The 21,525-nt window shown below is 42.9% G+C and overlaps 1 protein-coding gene across 1 annotated transcript in view; it reads left to right on the plus strand.

Annotated features, from left to right (window-relative positions):
- Positions 1-21,525, plus strand: part of LOC123763349 (uncharacterized) — a gene marked incomplete in the record, with an annotated part of 345,009 nt that overhangs the window by 78,167 nt on the left and 245,317 nt on the right. The window contains 1 exon segment of the mRNA XM_069303180.1: positions 20,884-21,038. Within this exon segment, the coding sequence (XP_069159281.1) occupies positions 20,884-21,038 (155 nt within the window).

Genomic DNA, 21,525 nt, shown 5'->3' on the forward strand with positions numbered 1-21,525 from the left:
CTCCTCTCTCTCTCTCTCTCTCCTCTCTCTCTCTCTCTCTCTCTCTCTCTCTCTCTCTCTCTCTCTCTCTCTCTCTCTCTCTCTCTCTCTCTCTCTCTCTCTCTCTCTCTCTCTCTCTCTCTCTCTCTCTCTCTCTCTCTCTCTCTCTCTCTCTCTCTCTCTCTCTCTCTCTCTCTCTCTCTCTCTCTCTCTCTCTCTCTCTCTCTCTCTCTCTCTCTCTCTCTCTCTCTCTCTCTCTCTCTCTCTCTCTCTCTCTCTCTCTCTCTCTCTCTCTCTCTCTCTCTCTCTCTCTCTCTCTCTCTCTCTCTCTCTCTCTCTCTCTCTCTCTCTCTCTCTCTCTCTCTCTCTCTCTCTCTGTGTGTGTATGTATGTATGTATGTGTATATATATATATATATATATATATATATATATATATATATATATATATATATATATATATATATATATATATATATATATATATATAATGTCGTACCTAGTAGCCAGAACGCACTTCTCAGCCTACTATGCATGGCCCGATTTGCCTAATAAGCCAAGTTTTACTGAATTAATATATTTTCTCTATTTTTTTTCTTATGTAATGATAAAGCTACCCATTTCATTATGTATGTGGTCAATTTTTTTTTATTGGAGTTAAAATTAACGTAGATATATGACCAAACCTAACCATCCCTACCTAACCTAACCTAACCTATCTTTATAGGTTAGGTTAGGTTAGGTAGCCGAAAACGTTAGGTTAGGTTAGGTAGGTTAGGTAGTCGAAAAAACATTAATTCATAAAAACTAGGCTTATTAGGCAAATCGGGCCTTGCATAGTAGGCTGAGAAGTGCGTTCTGGCTACTAGGTACGACTATATATATATATATATATATATATATATATATATATATATATATATATATATATATATATATATATATATATATATATATATATATATATATATATATATATATATATATATATATATATATATATATATATATATATATATATATATATATATATATATATATATATATATATATATATATATATATATATATATATATATATATATATATATATATATATATATATATATATATATATATATATATATATATATATATATATATTTATATGTATATAATTAGTATACTTTGATAGCAGTCTTTCTTGTAAACTTATGTTGTTAAATATGACCGAAAAAGTGAGATTAATAATTCTAACACGAATTTTCTCAATATTTATTATGTTTCTTTTTACTGTCAATGGTAATTGAAAAATCAATTCTCCAAAATTCATTTTTATTTCTAGTCTGACGCGATGGTTGAACGCATTTTGTAATAACTTATTACATTTTTAAAGACTTTAGTTTACACACACAACTGTAACCTGGAAACACTAAACAGAGTTTTACTTGTACTAACACTAAACAGCTTATCCGTCTTACATATACTCGCACTTGGGTAAGGTGATATGGTGCAACAGTTTTGGATAAGGTGAACAAATTTGTGACAAATGGAAGACAGAACACGAAACAATGGGTATTAGTTGGATATGAGAGCATAAGAATGGAAGTAACTGCAGAGGGCTTATTGGCCCATACTTCCTCTTAATGCTTCTATATTGGTTCGGAGTCTTGAAGTGGGTAGAATATAGTTGTGCATTAATTGGCTGTTGATTGCTGGTGTTGACTTTTTGATGTGTAGTGCCTCGCAGATGTCGAGCCGCCTGCTATCGCTGTACCTATCGATAATTTCTCTGTTGTCTGTTAAGACTTCTCTATTGATGGTCTGGTTGTGAGAGGAGATTGTGTGTTCCTTTATGGAGCCCTGTTGCTTATGCATTGTTAATCGCCTGGAAAGAGACGTTGTTGTCTTGCCTATATATTGAGTTCTTTGGGGCTTACATATATATTATATATATATGTAACTTTCAACACAAGACAGAACACGAAACAATGGGTATAATATTGGGTAAGTTAAAGGGAAGAATGGAAGTAACTGCAAAGGGCCTATTGGCCCATATTTCTTGATGCTTCTATATTGGTGCGGAATCTTGAAGTGGGTAGAATATAGTTGTGCATTAATTGGCTGTTGATTGCTGGTGTCGACTTCTTAATGTGTAGTGCCTCGCAGATATCAAGCCGCCTGCTATCGCTGTGTCTATCGATGATTTCCGTGTTTTTTGTTAAGACTTCTCTGGTGATGGTCTGGTCGTGGGAAGAGATTATTTGTTCCTTAATGAAGCCCTGTTGCTTATGCATCGTTAATCGCCTGGAAAGAGATGTTGTTGTCTTGCCTATATACTGAGTTCTTTGAGGCTTACAGTCCCCAAGTGGGCATTTGAAGGCATAGACGACATTGGTCTCTTTTAAAGCGTTCTGCTTTGTGTCTGAAGAGTTTCTCATGAGTAGGTTGGCCGTTTTCTTGGTTTTATAGTAAATCGTCAATTGTATCTTCTGATTTTTGTCTGTAGGGATAATGTTTCTATTAACAATATCTTTCAAGACCCTTTCCTCCGTTTTATGAGCTGTGGAAAAGAAGTTCCTGTAAAATAGTCTAATAGGGGGTACAGGTGTTGTGTTAGTTGTCTCTTCAGAGGTTGCATGGTGTTTCACCTTCCTTCTTATGATGTCTTCAACGAAACCATTGGAGAAGCAGTTGTTGACTAGGACCTGCCTTACCCTACAGAGTTCTTCGTCGACTTGCTCCCATCCTGAGCTGTGGCTGAGAGCACGGTCGACATAAGCGTTAACAACACTCCTCTTGTACCTGTCTGGGCAGGTCACTGTTGGCATTGAGGCACATTCCTATGTTTCCTTAGTGTAGACTGCAGTGTGGAAACCTCCGCTCCTTTCCATGACTGTTACATCTAAAAAGGGCAGCTTCCCATCCTTCTCCATCTCGTAAGTGAAACGCAACACAGAATTCCGCTCAAATGCCTCCTTCAGCTCCTGCAGATGTCTGACATCAGGTACCTGTGTAAAAATGTCGTCAACATACCTGCAGTATATGGCCGGTTTCCAGTTCATGTCGACTAAGACCTTTTGTTCGATGGTACCCATGTAGAAGTTTGCAAACAGGACACCTAGGGAAGAACCCATGGTGACCCCATCTACTTGCTTATACATGTGCCCATCCGGGCTCAAGAAGGCTCAAAAAACACGGAAATCATCGATAGACACAGCGATAGCAGGCGGCTTGATATCTGCGAGGCACTACACATTAAGAAGTCGACACCAGCAATCAAAAGCCAATTAATGCACAACTATATTCTACCCACTTCAAGACTCCGCACCAATATAGAAGCATCAAGAAATATGGGCCAATAGGCCCTTTGCAGTTACTTCCATTCTTTCCTTTAACTTACCCAATATTATACCCATTGTTTCGTGTTCTGTCTTGTGTTGAAAGTTTGTTTTCACCTCATCCAAAACTGTTGTAACATATCACCTCACCCAAATGCAGGTATAAAATGAAAGCTGTTTAAACTCTGTTCAGTGTTTGCAGGTTATAGTTGTGTGTGTGTAAACTAAAGTCTTTGAAAATGTAATAAGTTATTACGAAACGCGTTCAAGTATCGCGTCAGACTAGGAATAAAATTGAATTTTGGAGAATTGATCTTTCAATTACCATCGACAGTGAAAAAAAAAACATAAGAAATACTGTAACCCCGCGATTATCCGGGATTCGAACATCCGAAAAACGCCCTTATACGGCCAAAATCGTGAACGGATAAAGTTATCACAATATCCGGCCAAAATAGCCACAGGGACCGGATTAAAGCAGGTTTTCTGCAGAAATTACACTATCCGGTCAGTCCCCCAGATAATCGTGCCTTTGTCCGTATATGAAAACATGAGGCAGGCCATAGGTATTAATCCCGTCTGCCCGAGACTCGAGGCGCATGGTGTAGGTGGGGGTGGGTGGGTGGGTGGTGTTGGGAGGGTGGGAGGGGTGCGTCAGGAGGGACTACCTGGGTACAGGAATTACCATTAATTTTAGAACAATTAATCATAGCCAAAAACAAATAAAATAACTACTAGTAATTATGTAATAACAAATAAATAAGTTTCCTAAAAGCATTGTGCACAGGCTGAAGTTTCCTTAAAAAATATTGTGAATTTTTTTCCTCCTGGCGGCCTACATAACGCGTTATGGCTGCCCCAAGTGGACCTGTCCAACACTGGTCAACCCATGTGCGTCCGTCCCTCGTGTTATACACAGTGTTGCGCCATTAGTGAAATATTTTTTTAAATAACTTTCTTAATTTTCATAGTAATTTTGAACATTTTTGGCCAAGAATATGTCTGGTAGCAGCATCAATCGTTCTGGAAGTGTTAAGAGGAAGAAGATTGTCCTAGCAATTAAAAACAAGTTACGTGTTGTTCAAACAGTGAGGCGTCACAGGCAGCCAAGCGCCTTCAACAAGTGAGGCGCCACAGGCAAGCCAAGCTCCTTCAACAAGTGAGGCATTATAGGCAAGCCAAGCGCTTTCAACAAGTGAGGCGCCACAGGCAAGCCAAGCGCTTTCAACAAGTGAGGCGCCACAGGCAAGCCAAGCGCTTTCAACAAGTGAGGTGCAAGCAAGCGCCTTTAACAAGTGAGGCGTCACAGGCAAGCCAAGCGCCTTCAACAAGTGAGGGCATGCAAGCGCTTCAACAAGTGAGGTGCAAGCAAGCACCTTCAACAAGTGAGGCCTCACAGGCAACCCAAATGCCCTCAACCAGTGAGGCTTCAGCAGCTGGCAGTCAAAACTAACTTAGCTTAATGAACTGTACAGTAATTTTAAGTGTTAATTTTAGTGTTGTGTTAGTATAGGTTACGTAAATTGTTAAGAATTTTTAACTTCAAGATGTGTGGCATCAATCAAGAAGACGAACACCAACAAGGTAAGTTGAGGTTTCTAGTTGAATATTTAATAATTGTATGTGGCAAGGCAATTCAAATTATGTTGTTTGTAGTATAAAAATAGTTGGAAATGGTCACTTTTGGACTCGTAGGTGAAAAAGTACCTATTATCCGAAAAATGTGATAATCCGGCTGGGGGTCCTTCCCATATAGTCCGGATGATCGAGTGGAGACAGTATTGAGAAAATTCGTGTTAGAATTATTAATCTTACTTTTTCGGTTATTTTTAATAATATATGTCTACAGGAAAGACTGCTACCAAAATAAATATAAATATATATAAATACACACACACACACACACACTTTATATATATATATATATATATATATATTGGAGCGGAGTCTTGAGGTGGGTAGAATATAGTTGTGCAATAATTGGCTGTTGATTGCTGGTGTTGACTTCTTGATGTGTAGTGCCTCGCAAACGTCGAGCCGCCTGCTATCGCTGTATCTATCGATGATTTCTGTGTTGTTTACTAGGATTTCTCTGGCGATGGTTTGGTTATGGGAAGAGATTATATGTTCCTTAATGGAGCCCTGTTGTTTATGCATCGTTAAACGCCTAGAAAGAGATGTTGTTGTCTTGCCTATATACTGGGTTTTTTGGAGCTTACAGTCCCCAAGTGGGCATTTGAAGGCATAGACGACGTTAGTCTCTTTTAAAGCGTTCTGTTTCGTGTCTGGAGAGTTTCTCATGAGTAGGCTGGCCGTTTTTCTGGTTTTATAGTAAATCGTCAGTTGTATCCTAATACAACAACTGACGATTTACTATAAAACCAGAAAAACGGCCAGCCTACTCATGAGAAACTCTCCAGACACGAAACAGAACGCTTTAAAAGAGACTAACGTCGTCTATGCCTTCAAATGCCCACTTGGGGACTGTAAGCTCCAAAAAACCCAGTATATAGGCAAGACAACAACATCTCTTTCTAGGCGTTTAACGATGCATAAACAACAGGGCTCCATTAAGGAACATATAATCTCTTCCCATAACCAAACCATCGCCAGAGAAATCCTAGTAAACAACACAGAAATCATCGATAGATACAGCGATAGCAGGCGGCTCGACGTTTGCGAGGCACTACACATCAAGAAGTCAACACCAGCAATCAACAGCCAATTATTGCACAACTATATATATATATATATATATATATATATATATATATACAGTATATATATATATATATATATGTATATATATATATATATATATATATATATATATATATATATATATACAGTATATATATATATATATATATATATATATATATATATATATATATATATATATATATATATATATATATATATATATATATATATACAGTATATATATATATACAGTATATATATATATATATATATATTATGTAACAAAGTTCAAATAAAGTAAATATATATGTGTACATACAAAAGAATGGGGGTGGTAGGAGAAGATAATATTAGTGTTCAGTGAGAAACCACAAGGTCTCCTCTGAATACTTTTTATTTTCTTCTCCGAGGCTATGGGTCCCCACATTGGCACCAGAGGTGGTACCCTCACAAAATTTTATATATGTGTGTGTATATATATATATATATATATATATATATATATATATATATATATGACCGAAAAAGTAAGATTAATAATTCTAACATGAATTTTCTCAATCTTTCGTACATTACGCTTCACTGTTGGAGGTAAATAAAAAATCACTTCTCCAAAATTCATTTTTATTTCTAGTCTGACGCGACACGGGCGCGTTTCGTAAAACGTTTCGTAAAACTGCAGGTATGTTGACGACATTTTTACACAGGTACCTGATGTCAGACATCTGCAGGAGCTGAAGGAGGCATTTGAGCAGAGTTCCGTGCTGCGTTTCACTTACGAGACGGAAAAGGATGGGAAGCTGCCTTTTCTAGATGTAACAGTCATGGAAAAGGGCGGAGGTTTCCACACTGCAGTCTACATTAAGGAAACAAACATAGGAATGTGCCTAAATGCCAACAGCGACTGCCCTGACAGGTACAAGAGGAGTGTTGTTAACGCATACGTCGACCGTGCTCTCAGCCACAGCTCAGAATGGAAGCAAGTCGACGAAGAACTCTGTAGGGTAAGGCAGGTCCTAGTCAATAACGGCTTCTCCAATGGTTTCATCGAAGACATCATAAGAAGGAAAGTGAAAAGCCATGCAACCTCTGAAGAGACAACTAACACAACACCTATACCCCCTATTAGACTATTTTACAGGAACTTCTTTTCCACAACTCATAAAACGGAGGAAAGGGTCCTGAAAGATATTGTTAATAGAAACGTTATCCCTACAGACAAAAATCAGAGGATACAACTGACGATTTACTATAAAACCAGAAAAACGGCCAGCCTACTCATGAGAAACTCTCCAGACACAAAACAGAACGCTTTAAAAGAGACTAATGTCGTCTATGCCTTCAAATGCCCACTTGGGGACTGTAAGCTCCAAAAAACCCAGTATATAGGCAAGACAACAACATCTCTTTCTAGGCGTTTAACGATGCATAAGCAACAGGGCTCCATTAAGGAACATTTAATCTCTTCCCATAACCAAACCATCGCCAGAGAAATCCTAGTAAACAACACAGAAATCATCGATAGATACAGCGATAGCAGGTGGCTTGACGTTTGCGAGGCACTACACATCAAGAAGTCAACACCAGCAATCAACAGCCAATTATTGCACAACTATATTCTACCCACCTCAAGACTCCGCTCCAATATAGAAGCATCAAGAAATATGGACCAATAGGCTTTCTACAAACACTTCTATTCAATACCCATTGTTTCTGTTCTGTCTTGTGTTGATACTTTTAATACCCTATTAATATCCCCTCCTGTTCTGTCTTGTGTTAATGCCACATCACCCTTACCACCTCACTCAAATGTAGATATAAAATCAGAGATACGTTCTAATCAGTTGTGTATTTGTGAAGTCTTTGAAAATGTAATAAGTTTTACGAAACGCGCCCGTGTCGCGTCAGACTAGAAATAAAAATGAATTTTGGAGAAGTGATTTTTTATTTACCTCCAACAGTGAAGCGTAATGTACGAAAGATTGAGAAAATTCGTGTTAGAATTATTAATCTTACTTTTTCGGTCATATTTAATAATATACATATATATATATATATATATATATATATATATATATATATATATATATATATATATATATACACACATATATATATATATATATATATATATATATATATATATATATATATATATATATATATATACACATACAGAGCACCACTTGGTTTCCGAACTTTAGTTATCCGAAACTTCCAGTTTCCCGATTGGGGTTGGGGAGTCATGCTACCCAAACAAAGTTCGGGTAGGAAGGGGTCCGCCAAGCATCACGCCGGCTTGTGGTGGTGGGTGGGAGATGGTCCAGTTTGCCCACTGTGACTTCACAGATTCATGGCCTATTATTCCTATTATTTTGAATTGCCATAAGGCTGGAATGTTCATTCTGTGCTTTTGTTTTACATATCTGCACAATCAAGAAACATCTGTGCACCATGTCGGCTCCAAATGCACGCATTGCGTCAGTGATGGCTGACCGGTGGGTGGATGGATGAGGGAGCTTAGGTGGGAGGCAGTATGAGAGAGGGGGGAAGAATCAGTGAGAGAGGGGGAGAATTAGTCAGAAAGGGAGGGAGGGAGGGGAGAGATGCTAAGATGGAGGGGGAGGTAGGGAGAGATGTTAGGAGGTAGGCAGGAAGGGACGGAAGTAGTGAGAATTAGGGAGGGAAAGGCAGGCTGGCAGGCACAGGCAGGCAGGCACAGGCTGGCAGGCAGGCTAGCTTGCAGGCAGGCTGGCTGGCAAGCAGGCAGGCAGGCAGGCTGGCTGGCAAGCAGGCAGGCAGGCAGGCAGGCTGGCAGGCAGGCAGGCAGGCAGGCAGGCTGGCAGGCAGGGAGTGAGTGGTAGTCACGTGGTTGAACCGCGTGACCTTTAAAAGAGATTATGGGATGTAGGGGGGCGGGTGGTTTGTCGGTGGTGGGGGCGAGACAGGCTCATTCCCGAAGATAAGCCTAACACACACTACCCGTTAACATGATGGCAGGGAGGCAGGCAGGCTGGCTGGGAAGGAGGCAGGCAGGCTGGCTGGGAAGGAGGCAGGCAGGCTGGCTGGGAAGGAGGCAGGCAGGCTGGCTGGGAAGGAGGCAGGCAGGCTGGCTGGGAAGGAGGCAGGCAGGCTGGCTGGGAAGGAGGCAGGCAGGCTGGCTGGGAAGGAGGCAGGCAGGCTGGCTGGGAAGGAGGCAGGCAGGCAGGCTGGGAAGGAGGCAGGCAGGCAGGCTGGGAAGGAGGCAGGCAGGCAGGCTGGGAAGGAGGCAGGCAGGCAGGCTGGGAAGGAGGCAGGCAGGCTGGCTGGGAAGGAGGCAGGCAGGCAGGCTGGGAAGGATTCAGGCAGGCAGGCTGGGAAGGAAGCAGGCAGGCAGGCTGGGAAGGAGGCAGGCAGGCAGGCTGGGAAGGAGGCAGGCAGGCAGGCTGGGAAGGAGGCAGGCAGGCAGGCTGAGAAGGAGGCAGGCAGGCAGGCTGGGAAGGAGGCAGGCAGGCAGGCTGGGAAGGAGGCAGGCAGGAAGCGATATATGGGTGTTGAAGTGAACCACGTGACCTTTGAGAGTGTGTGTATTGGTTTGGGGTGGGGGAGGTGTGTCGGTGGTGAGGGAGGGACCGGCTGACTCCGTAAGCCTAGCCACACTCCACAGACCTGTGACCCAGATTTGTTTCTTAAATGTACAGTACATCATCGTATATTTTTGGCAGGATGTGCCTGCAGGCTGGCAGGATGTACCTGCAGGCCGGCAGAATGTGCCCGCAGGCCGGCAGAATGTGCCCGCAGACTAGCACGATGTTCCTGCAGGCTGGCAGGCAGGCTGGCAGGATGTTTCTGCAGGCTGGCAGGATGTTCCTGCAGGCTGGCAGGATGTTCCTACAGGCTGGCAGGATGTTCCTGCAGGCTGGCAGGAAACATCCAGAGGATGTTTGCCAGACGTCTTAATAATCAGTTAGGAACAATTAAGGACTTTTATAAAGCGGATCAGGACTTCACTTATTGGTGAGTACAAACAAAATACGGTCTCATTTACGCTATGAACCTGTCGATTTTTTCCCCTAGAGTTTTTTCGTAAATTTTTCGGAACCATTTCTTTTACATTTCTAGTTTATTTTTTCTCCTCTATTTCTCGTATACGAACTTACATGTTAACCGACGGGTCTCGTCCCCAAGGGGTTCGGAAACCAAGTGGTGCTCTGTGTGTGTAATTACCTAAGTGTAGTTACAGGATGAGAGCTACACTCGTGGTGTCCCGTCTTCCCAGCACTCTTTGTCATATAACTCTTTGAAACTACTGACGGTCTTGGCTTCCACCACCTTCTCACTTAACTATTTCCAACCGTCTACCACTCTATTTGCGAAGGTGATTTTTCTTATATTTCTTCGGCATCTGTGTTTAGCTAGTTTAAATCTATGACCTCTTGTTCTTGAAGTGCCAGGTCTCAGGAAATCTTCCCTGTCGATTTTATCAATTCCTGTTACTATTTTGTATGAAATGATCATAACACCTCTTTTTCTTCTGTCTTCTAGTTTTGGCATATTTAATGCCTCTAACCTCTCTTCGTAGCTCTTGCCCTTCAGTTCTGGGAGCCACTTAGTAGCATGGCTTTGCACCTTTTCCAGTTTGTTGATGTGCTTCTTAAGATATGGGCACCACACAACAGCTGCATATTCTAGCTTTGGCCTAACAAAAGTCGTGAACAATTTCTTTAGTATATCGCCATCCATGTATTTAAATGCAATTCTGAAGTTAGAAAGCATAGCATAGGCTCCTTACACAATATTCTTCATGTGGTCCTCAGGTGATAGTTTTCTATCTAGAACCCCCCCTAGATCTCTTTCTTTATCAGAATTCTTTAAAGATTTCTCACATAATATATAGGTTGTGTGGGGTCTATGTTCTCCTATTCCACATTCCATAACATGACATTTATTAACATTAAATTCCATTTGCCAAGTAGTGCTCCATATACTTATTTTGTCCAGGTCTTCTTGAAGGGCATGACAATCATCTAAATTTCTTATCCTTCCTATTATCTTAGCATCATCAGCAAACGTGTTCATATAATTCTGTATACCAACTGGTAGATCATTTATGTACACAATAAACATCACTGGTGCAAGAACTGAACCCTGTGGTACTCCACTTGTGACAATTCTCCATTCAGATACATTGCCTCTGATTACTGCCCTCATTTTTCTATCAGTCAGAAAATTTTTCATCCATGCTAGAAGCTTACCTGTCACCCCTCCAATATTTTCCAGTTTCCAGAACAACCTCTTATGTGGAACTCTGTCGAAAGCCTTTTTTAGGTCCAGATAGATGCAATCAACCCAACCATCTCTTTCCTGTAATATCTCTGTGGCTCGATCATAGAAACTGAGTAAATTCGATACACAGGATCTTCCAGATCGAAAACCATACTGTCTGTCTGATATTATATCATTTCTCTCCAGGTGTTCTACCCATTTAGTTTTGATTAGTTTTTCCAATACTTTCACTATTACACTTGTCAATGATACAAGTCTATAATTGAGGGGGTCTTCCCTGCTGCCACTTTTGTAGATTGGAACTATGTTAGCCTGTTCCCACACGTCTGCTATGATTCCTGTACACAGGGATGCCTGAAAGATCAGGTGAAGTGGAATGCTGAGCTCAGATGCACATTCTCTCAGAACCCATGGTGAAACGCCATCTGGGCCAGCTGCTTTGTTCTTATCGAGCTCCTTTAGCATATTTTCCACTTCATCTCTAGATATCTCTATCCGCTCTATGTTGTTCTCTGGAATTCTTATTGTGTCTGGTTCTCTGAAGATTTCATTTTGTACAAACACACTTTGGAACTTTTCATTTAATGTTTCACACATTTCCTTTTCATTTTCCGTGAATCTGTTTCCCATTTTCAACCTCTGGATATTATCCTTTACCTGCAATTTGTTGTTTATGAATTTGTAGAATAGGCCCGGTGTGTGTGTGTATGAGTTAAATTATGTATGAGATAAATTATGTACAGGCATACCTCAGTTTAAGAGTTTAATTGGTTCCTGGAGACGCCTCGTATTCCGAAAACTCGCATTCCGAAGCTAATTTCCCCATAAGAAATAAAGGGAAATGAATTAATCCGTTCCTGACTACCCCAAAAACCCCACATCAAACTAAATTTTTATACCTAATTCATCTAAATAAACCTACAAAACTATGTTCAAGTTATTACTTACCTTGCTGTTGAATGCTGTAGGCGTATGGAAGATGGTGAGGAGGGAGGAGGAGGAGAGGAGTTACTGTTTGGAAGGGGAGTCCCCTTCCATTATCACATCAGGCAGTGAGGACTTCACTGGTATGCACACTCTGGCACATTTTGCCTGCATACCATTAGGACTTGCTTGTTTTACTAAGAATTTGTCTAATGACACTTGTTTTTCCCTACATTTTAACACTTGTCTGTAGTAAGACATCACATTATCATTTAAAAGGTCAATGCAACGGCCTGCTACAGCTTTATCTGGGTGAGTTTTTTCAACAAAACTTTGGAGTTCTTCCCATACTTCACACATTTTCTTAATCAAGAAGGGACATCCTCTACTGCCTCTACTCACAGCTATTTTCTTAGGTTGAACCTTAGCAATGGCTTTCTTGAGACCCATGGCAAGATATATAATGACAACTTTTATGCTCAAATGGCCAAAAAAACGGCAAAAAACTGTAAATCCTTGTGAAGAATTCAGGTGGGATAGTCACTGGACACGAGACACTGCTAAACTGAGGCGCGATCGCCATGCCACCACGCGCCAGTCGGCCTGTACACGTATCAACAAACTCGCGTTCCGAGGTAACCCTCGCCTTCCGAGACATATTTTCCGAGGAAATGCTGCTCGTCTTCCGAAAAACTCGCATACAGGGACACTCGCATTCCGAGGTACCACTGTATGAGTTAAATTCTTTTAATTTGAGTTAAAACTAACGAAGGTATATGACCGAACCTAACCAACCCTACCTAACCTAACCTCTCTTGGTCTTGGCTGGGTCTTGTGTGGGACTCTCGGACCACTTCCTTGTCTCTCCTTCTAGAGTCTCTTCTTCGCCTGCAGTCCTGCTTTCGCCTGTTTTTGGGGGGCTCCCGGGTCAGCCATCAGTTGCTCGAGAGTTTGTTTGGGAGCCTAAACTTTGCCGTGCTGGTCTACCTGCTGGGATGGGTGTGGTTTTGTCGGCTGTTCTGGTTCCTTTGGGGCCATCCCATCCGCCTCTCTTGCGATCGCTGGGTCCGGCCTCCGGGGGCCTTGCGCCAGTTGCTGTGTCGCTGACTTCCTCTTAGGGTTTTTCAGGGTTTAGTACCCTGGCGCCTCCCTGAGCTCTGGCTCGATGTGTTCACAGACGTGTTGTCTCTTGGCTGGGATTTTGTGACCAGTGCTTACCAGTTCGGCCAGGGGCGGTGGGGTTCGTTCTTCCGTCAGGTCCACAGCACGGTGCGGGAGTTCGCGGTAGTGTGATTGTCATTCTAGAGGGTTCAGGTCGCTCGTGGATCGACGATCCGGCTCCATTTGGACTGCTCCCAGGTGGTTCATTGCCTGAACCGAGGGGTTTCTCTGTTGTCCTTGGCTCTTTGGGGCTGGTGGCTTCGGGTGACTCGTCTGCTGAGTTCTCGGGGTTTGGTTGTCATGGCTGTTCACGTTCGGGGAGTGTCCAACATCCTGGTAGACGGCCTGTCTTGGTTCATTCCCCTGTCCACGGAATGGACGGTTGACACCGACTCGTTCCATTGGCTCTGCCTGATATTCGGGTTTCTGGAGGTGGACCTCTTTGCGTTGGCTTGGTCAAGGCGCCTTCTGGTAGGACTGGCCGAGGTGGCGGCCTGTAATTCTTTCCTCAGGTTCTGCTGTTGCTCCTGGTCCTAGCTCGCTTGGAGACTTACCAGGGGAGAGTAGTCCTTCTGGCTCGTTGGTGGCTGGCCCAGCCTTCGCTTCAGTCATTGCTTGCCCGGTGTCTTAACCCGGAGAGTTTCCCGCGGCTCTGCCTCTTTCAGCAGATCGGTCCGGTCTGTTATGAGGCTGGTTCGATCTTCTCCTCGAGTCTTCGCGTCTGGTCTTTCTGACTCAAGTCTATCACCACTTGTATGGTGATCAGGTGGCTTCTTTGATGGTGTCCCACCTACGGGCTTTGTCTTGGTGGAAGTATGAAGTTTCTTATTGGTACTTCAAGTTCTTTCTGACCCTTCGTCGTGTACTTCTATTTCTGATTGGATTGTCTTGTCCTTTCTTTCTCCGCCGCAGCTGGCGTTCGGCGTTGATGTTACTTTGGTGCCATTCCGTAAGCTGTCTCGAGCCTTGTTTCACCTCCGGCCTGCTCATGCGCTGCCTGAACTGTCCTGGTCTTTGGATTGGGTGCTCTCCTTTCTCTCTTCCCCTCGGTTTGTGGTGGCCCCTTCGGTTCCAGATTGCTTGTTGAAGGCTCTTTATCCTGTTGGCATTGGTCTCTGGGGTCGGGTCGGGGAGCTTCATGCTCTCCGCCGGCACAGGGGTTCTGCTCATTTTGCATTAGGTGATCATTTTGTTCGGCTGCAGTCGTCTCCTTTTCTGGCGAAGAATGAAGAAACTGCTGCTTTCTGGAGTGGGTTGTTGATGCTTGGTTGGTGAGGCCGGGGGTGCATCATTTGTTGTGTTCAGTTGCTGCTTTACTCTGCTATTTGCGCGCCACGGCCTGAGTGACCGGGGACGTGCTTTGGGTTTACCCCGTTTCCCTTCTTCCCTGTTCCCGGGTTCGGGTCTCCAGGGTTATTCATTCCAGCCAGCCTTCAGTTTATCCGTGCGCCCATGATGTTCGTAAGTTTGCTGCTTGCTGCCGTTTTTGGTAACATGTCTTGGGTTGACATTCGGGCACAGGGCTTTTGGAGGTCGAACAGGTTCCTAGCCACTCACTACCTGGTCAATGTCCCTGGGTCTGGTCGGGCCTGTGTTGCATTGGGTCGGCAAGTGCAGCCGGTTGTCTCGACTTTGTGTTGAGATGTGAGGAACAACCGCCACCCAGGTAATTCCCTTTTTTCTATTTGGGTAAGTAGCTCCAGGGAGCCGCTGGGGCTCCCTCCAGAAAACCAGCATTGAATGTAATGAAATGCTGCTTTCTAGGTGAGATCCTGGGGCTCCCAGGATCTGGGAACCGGTCGGCCGAGCGGACAGCACACTGGACTTGTGATCCTGTGGTCTCGGGTTCGATCCCGGGCGTCGGCGAGAAACAATGGGCAGAGTTTCTTTCACCCTATGCCCCTGTTACCTAGCAGTAAAATAGGTACCTGGGTGTTAGACAGCTGTCACGGGCTGCTTCCTGGGGGCGGAGGTCTGGTCGAAGACCGGGCCGCGGGGACACTAAAGCCCTGAAATCATCTCAAGATAACCCCCCTGGCATCCCTCCCTCCCTCCCTCCCTCCCGGTCAGCAGTTTCTTTTTGCATGTTTAGACATCCAGCCTAAGAACTGGCAGGCTTGGGTAGCCGGCGGAGGATCGGGGGCTTCCAGATCTTCCCAGAGGCTTGCCCTCTTTCCCTGAAGAGGGGAGCTTTTCATGGGGAGTTCTAGCCACTTGCTTCGGCTTTGGTAGCAATTCTTAACCAGAATGGGGGATCTCTTGAGGTTATCTTTAGATGATTTCGGGGGCTTAGCGTCCCCACGGCCCGGTCCTCGACCAGGCCTCCTTTTTGTTACACACCCCCAGGAAGCAGCCTGTAGCAGCTGTCTAACTCCCAGCCACCTATTTACTGCTAGGTAACAGGGGCATTAGGGTGAAAGAAACATTTTACCCATTTGTCTCCACCTCCACCGGGAATCAAACCCGGAACCTCAGGACTATGAATCCGAAGCGCTGTCCACCCAGCTGTCAGGCGGGATGCAGGCGATGAGTCACAATAACGTGGCTGAAGTATGTTGATCAATCCACACACTAGAAAATGAAGGGACGACGACGTTTCGGACCATTCTCAAGTCGATTGTGTCAGAATGGGGGATGTTTTGGGGCACCTATCTTTCTGGGTGCCTGACCGGGTTGATGGCAGACATAGAGTACAGTACTTCAGTAGTACTTCAAAATTATATACAAGGTGTGTATAGGGCCATTGCTCTTCTCGCCTCTCTGAGGAGGCCAGGTTCTGGCTGGTGGTCCCCGGTAGGCCTAGAACTTGATGTACCTTGACTGATGCCCAAAGTAATACTCCATATTAGCCCAGATAGCTCCGGGGAGTCTCCGGGTCTCGCCCAGAAATTGGCATTTCATTACAGTCAACGCTCCTTTTTTTAATTAGGCTATATTTTAATGTGTTTTGATGTTCTCATAACTCTGTGTTTTGAAATTAAAATGGTTGAGTTTGGAAACATTTTGACATTAACTCTACCTGAACATTTATATAAACAACAAAAATATGACCTTAACAATTGCACTATGAAGTTTTTGCCAAAAACAGGTGTGCACTGCAGGGTTTGAAAACTGACCTGATTATGAACTAGGCTACTGAAATAGGACAGCTTAACACTTTCGCTCGGGGATGACGCAGCATTGCGTCATCCGTTTACTGGCGGTAATGCCGGGGATGACGCAGCATTGCGTCATCCACTTTAAAAATTCGCCAAAAATCAGGTTATTATCCGATTTTCGGGGGACTGGTTTTAAAATGTGCGCCGATGTCTTCCCATTTTCTTTGTTGAGCCTCGTGGCCCTCAGGCGGCTTGGCACACGCCGTGGGCCCATTGTCTTTGCTCCACTGTTGTGACCAATGTCGTCTCCCCTCGCATCTCAAACGTGTGAACATTTCGGCTATTTTCCGTGGCTATATTTCTTACTGCGGCTTTAGAAACTATCTACGCTTACTCCACGATGGATAGTAATCATGAACAAGGCCCTTCCAGGAAGAAAATTGCGAAAGAAAGGCTTGAAAAGGGCGGGAATTGGGAGTGTAGCAGGAAGGCCTCTGAGCGCTCACTCACGGCTAACGCGTGGCCCGTCTTCAACTCGTCGGCGGTTGGAGCGTGACCAGGTTTTTTTTTTATATGCTAATGTTCCTCTAGAGAATTTTATTACGAACCCATTGAGACCAAAATGAAAGACCTAGGACAAAAATTGAGGTGACCAGAGTGAAAATAGTGAAAACATTTTATCCCGTTTGCGCGCTCCCGGGTAACTCGTTCGCACTTTCTCTGTTTGCTGCGGGTAATTAGCCGGGCTTTTGGAGTTTATATGCATTTAGTGCTGTAGAGAATTATATTGCGAACACAATGATACCAAATTTAATCTCGTAGAAGGAGAATTGAGGTGACAAAGTTGAAGAGAGTATACACTTTTCGGAATTAACGCGCGCTTCCGTGACACGCTGGGGCCCATATCGCCCTGTCGAGGGGTGGCGCGCGGGGTGAGCGAAAGTGTTAACCACTGCACTGCGCCAAACGATAAATGCCGTTCGCCCATTACTGCGCCTACCGACAAAAGTATTTTTATATTATTTCGAACACGGTCGAAACGCGCATGCGATAGGTTGAGTACGAAATAGACTCTTTGGACCTCCAGTGAGAGGCAACCATCTTGGAAAAAATTCCCAGAATGTCCTAGGGCTGCTGGCTGGGGTTAGTACTGAGTTAGCAACCATGGGTGGCGCACGTGCCTCTGGCTCCCAAACACCGGTCCGACGTGGTGTAAAAAGATCGCTCTCCGTCGGTGAAATTCAGATCTTATTGCTTGAAGAACATAAGGGTCATGTTATTGATGAAGCTAGGCGCAATAAGGACCTAAGACAAAAGTCGGATGCAAGTGATACAGCACTTATTAGGACGATACAGCGAATATATCCAGTTGTAGTGCGTATCCAGTTGTAGCTCTGAACACCACCCTTGCCATCTCCAATTTATATAGATAATACATAGATGAATTGTTTTCTGGGTTCAGTGATGATGCATCTGATATAATTAGCATAGATGAACAGTGTTAGCAGGTGGTGTTTTCCATAGATATTTTCAAGCATAGCTGAATCTCTTCCAGAATGGCTGAATCTCTTACAGATTGACTGACTCTCTCCAAAAATGACTGAATCTTTTCCAGTCAGGGACCTTACAATTGATCTTTTCAAGACAGAAAAATTGATCTTTTTCAATTTGATCTTTTCCTATACTCTTTTGAAGACTACCTAATGCTTTACAAGCTTGGCTACATAACACCTACAAGTACTGAAGCCAAGGATGTACGTGAGTGCGTTATTTGCAAGCACACAGAACGAAGAAACAGGAAGCGAAAATCCATCTATACCTGGTTCAACGAGAACGAATTTGCACAACCATGGACTACTATGTTGATTATTACTCACTTCTGAAGTACTGAGTGTGTAATACAGTGTATTACTGTGTACATAATGTGTGAAACTGTACATATTGTAATTTTAGTGAATTTTTAACAAGTAATATTGCGACAATAAACATTTTTTGTGGACACATTAGTGTCCACAATAGATGTGGACAATTTTTTTTTTTTTTTGTCTTATAAAAGTGTTCATTTGTGTTCCCTGATTACCGGAAAAAAAAAAATAGTAGGCGACATATTTTGGCCGCAATAGGGCGAGGAAGTTTGGCAAAAGTGTGGCGTTGACAGAGCAAGTGTTGAAGGCGGTCTGCTCCACACTAGTTGGCAGGTGGGAGTTGCCACAATAATATTATTACCGAATTATTTCATTGTCTCTGATCAATTTTTTTTCAGTATTATTATTCAATAGTGTGTAGTGTGATATATTTATAATAAAATGTGTGAACCATTGCTATACTCAAAAGTATTGTGAGCATTTTAGTAATTCAATTATTATGTTCATAAAATAATAAACAAATAGTTTTGCAGTTATTACACTATATACACAGGTGATATATAAGTATCTGCATGTTTTGTTCACCATAACATTACAACTAAGCTGGTATGGTAAGTTTAGACAATGACAGGTCACCTCACAATCAGCTGATGTTCCCTCCCTCCTTCACTGGTTCAAGGCCAGATACACTAACATTCCTCCTCCAACTATACTGTTTGTGATGTTATTACACTATACACATTATATATAAGTATCTACACTTGTGTTCACTGTAGCAATCCACTAAGCTGGTATGGTGAGGGCAGACAGTAACAGATGACCACACAGATTCGGCAGATGATGCTACCACCCCTCCCTCCCTCAGTATTTCTCTTCCCACCATACTACGCACAACGCAGATTATTACAACAGTCCTGCTATTATCAGAATCCTGGTTATTTTTATAACAGTTAGGCTTTTCTGTAATACTATCATCACTAAATAATACCAGTTATATACATATTGGCCCATTTTTAAGGCAATGCTGTGGTCACAAGCTGAACAGCAGTGCTGTGAGCTCATGCTGCATGCGCCGGCCTTGGTGGCTCATTCAGTACTGAGGCTCTCACACCCAAGCATGTTGCCCACAATTTTTAAATAAAATGGCAGCTGTTTACAAGAGCCCTGAGGAAGGTGATGTGAACCCAGTGTAATTGCAGGACTTTTAAATCTTGCGCGGTACTCCCACACATATGATGTGGTCCACAGTTCTGCGGCAATTACTCACCACATCATATGATGCGTTGCGCAGTTTAAGAGTTAATCCTAATTTTCCCCCGGAACACGACCGGCCAAATCGTTTTAACAACCAGTATCAATTCACTGCTGGGTGAACAGAGGCTGCACTTTAGGATTGCACCCCTGTCAATCCTCCCCGACCAGGATATGAACCCAGGCCAAAGTGTTCGCAAAGCGCCGGGTCGAGTGCTTTACCACTATGTCACGGGGACTTCTTTGCCCGGGTCCAGCTGTTGCTCCAGGTTCTAGCTCGGCTCAAATCCTATCAAGGGAGAGTCATTCTTCTGGTCCCGTGGTGGCCAACCCAGCCTTGGTTTCAGGCGCTGGTTGCTCGGTGTCCGGACCTGGGAGTTTTTCCGCGGCTCTGCCTCTTTCAGCAGGTCGTGCCGGTGAGGTATCTCTCTGGTTCAACTTACTCTTCCACTTTTCATGTCTGTTTTTTCTGGCGCAGGTGTATCGCTATTTGTAAGGCAATCATGTGGGTTCTTTGATGGTGTTCCACTTGTGGTCTTCATCTCGGCGACAGTATAAAGTTTCTTGGTGGTCTTTCCGCCATTTCCTTTCACTTTGTAGAGTTGTGTCTGTGGTGGTTACAGTTTTCTTGTCCTTTCTCTGTTGGCTTTTCCTGGACCTGCATTTTACACCAAATGCTGTCGATTCTTATCGTGTAGCGTTGGCGGAGCCGCTGCAGCTTGCATTCGGGGTGGGTGTCACTTCTGCCTCATTCCTCAATCTCTCTCGTGCATTTTTTTTTTATCTTTGGCCTGCTCATGAGCCGTCTGAGCCGTCTTGGTCTTTGGATCAGGCTCTTTACTTTCTTTCTTTTCCTCGGTTTGTCGTGATCCCTTCAGTTCAAGATTGCTTCGGGAAGCCTTGTTTTTGTTGACTTTGACCTCTGGGGGTCGGGTTAGGGAGCTTCATGCTCTTCTCCGTCAGCGGGGGTTTCTGTTCCTTTGGTCCTGGAGGTACTTTTGTTTGTTTGCAGCGTTCCCCTTCTTTACTGGTGAAGTATACGGCGGCTGGCTCGGCCAGAAAATCGTGTTTCATTTCATTCAACGCTAGTTTTCATGGTCTTTTGTGATTCTTGGATAGTAATTAACAAGATCAGAAACAAACATAATTTTTGTCAGTATTATTTTCTTGTACATAAGACACTGCATCAATGTAGTGCGTGCAATTTGGGTGTTAATTAGGTAGGTATGTTAATTAGGTAAGCATTGGTTTTGGGTTAACGTAATCTTTATAAATGTAAAATACAGTACTGTATTTCAGATTTGTATTATTTTACAGATAAATTTTACACGTTAAAGATCTTAACTGTGAGAGAAGCATGTGATGAAACACAAGATGACAGACAAGGAAAAATGCTCTTACACACTGAGCACGCACTCCTTTCCCTATTGTCTGGCCAGTGTGGCGTTATCCAGCATCATGGACTCTTTCAGGTAAGATTAAGAGTGCAAGTTGCAAACACGTCAGGTAAATGCCAGCTAAATATCAGTTTCTGGGAATGAATGAGATTGGCAGAATGGTACAAAATGTTATTTAATCACGTAAAGTTATTAGTAATATAATTGTTAAATATTGAATTGTATTAATATTAAATAATACTACAGTAATTTCGTATTAAATAATAATTGAAAATTAAATAATAATAATTTAATATTTTTTAATAATAATTTAATATTTTTTAATAATAATTTAATATTTTTTAATAATAATTTAATATTTTTTAATAATTAATATTTATAATAATAATTTAATATTTTTTAATAATTAATATTTGTTAATAATAATTTAATACTTTTTAATAATAATTTAATATTAACCATGGTGACACCATACTACACCACGGTATGTAATTACCTAAGTGTAATTACCTACGTGTAGTTACAGGATGAGAGCTCTGCTCGTGGTGTCCCGTCTACCCAG

This window comes from Procambarus clarkii, chromosome 49, assembly GCF_040958095.1.
Source record: "Procambarus clarkii isolate CNS0578487 chromosome 49, FALCON_Pclarkii_2.0, whole genome shotgun sequence".
NCBI lineage: Eukaryota > Metazoa > Arthropoda > Malacostraca > Decapoda > Cambaridae > Procambarus > Procambarus clarkii.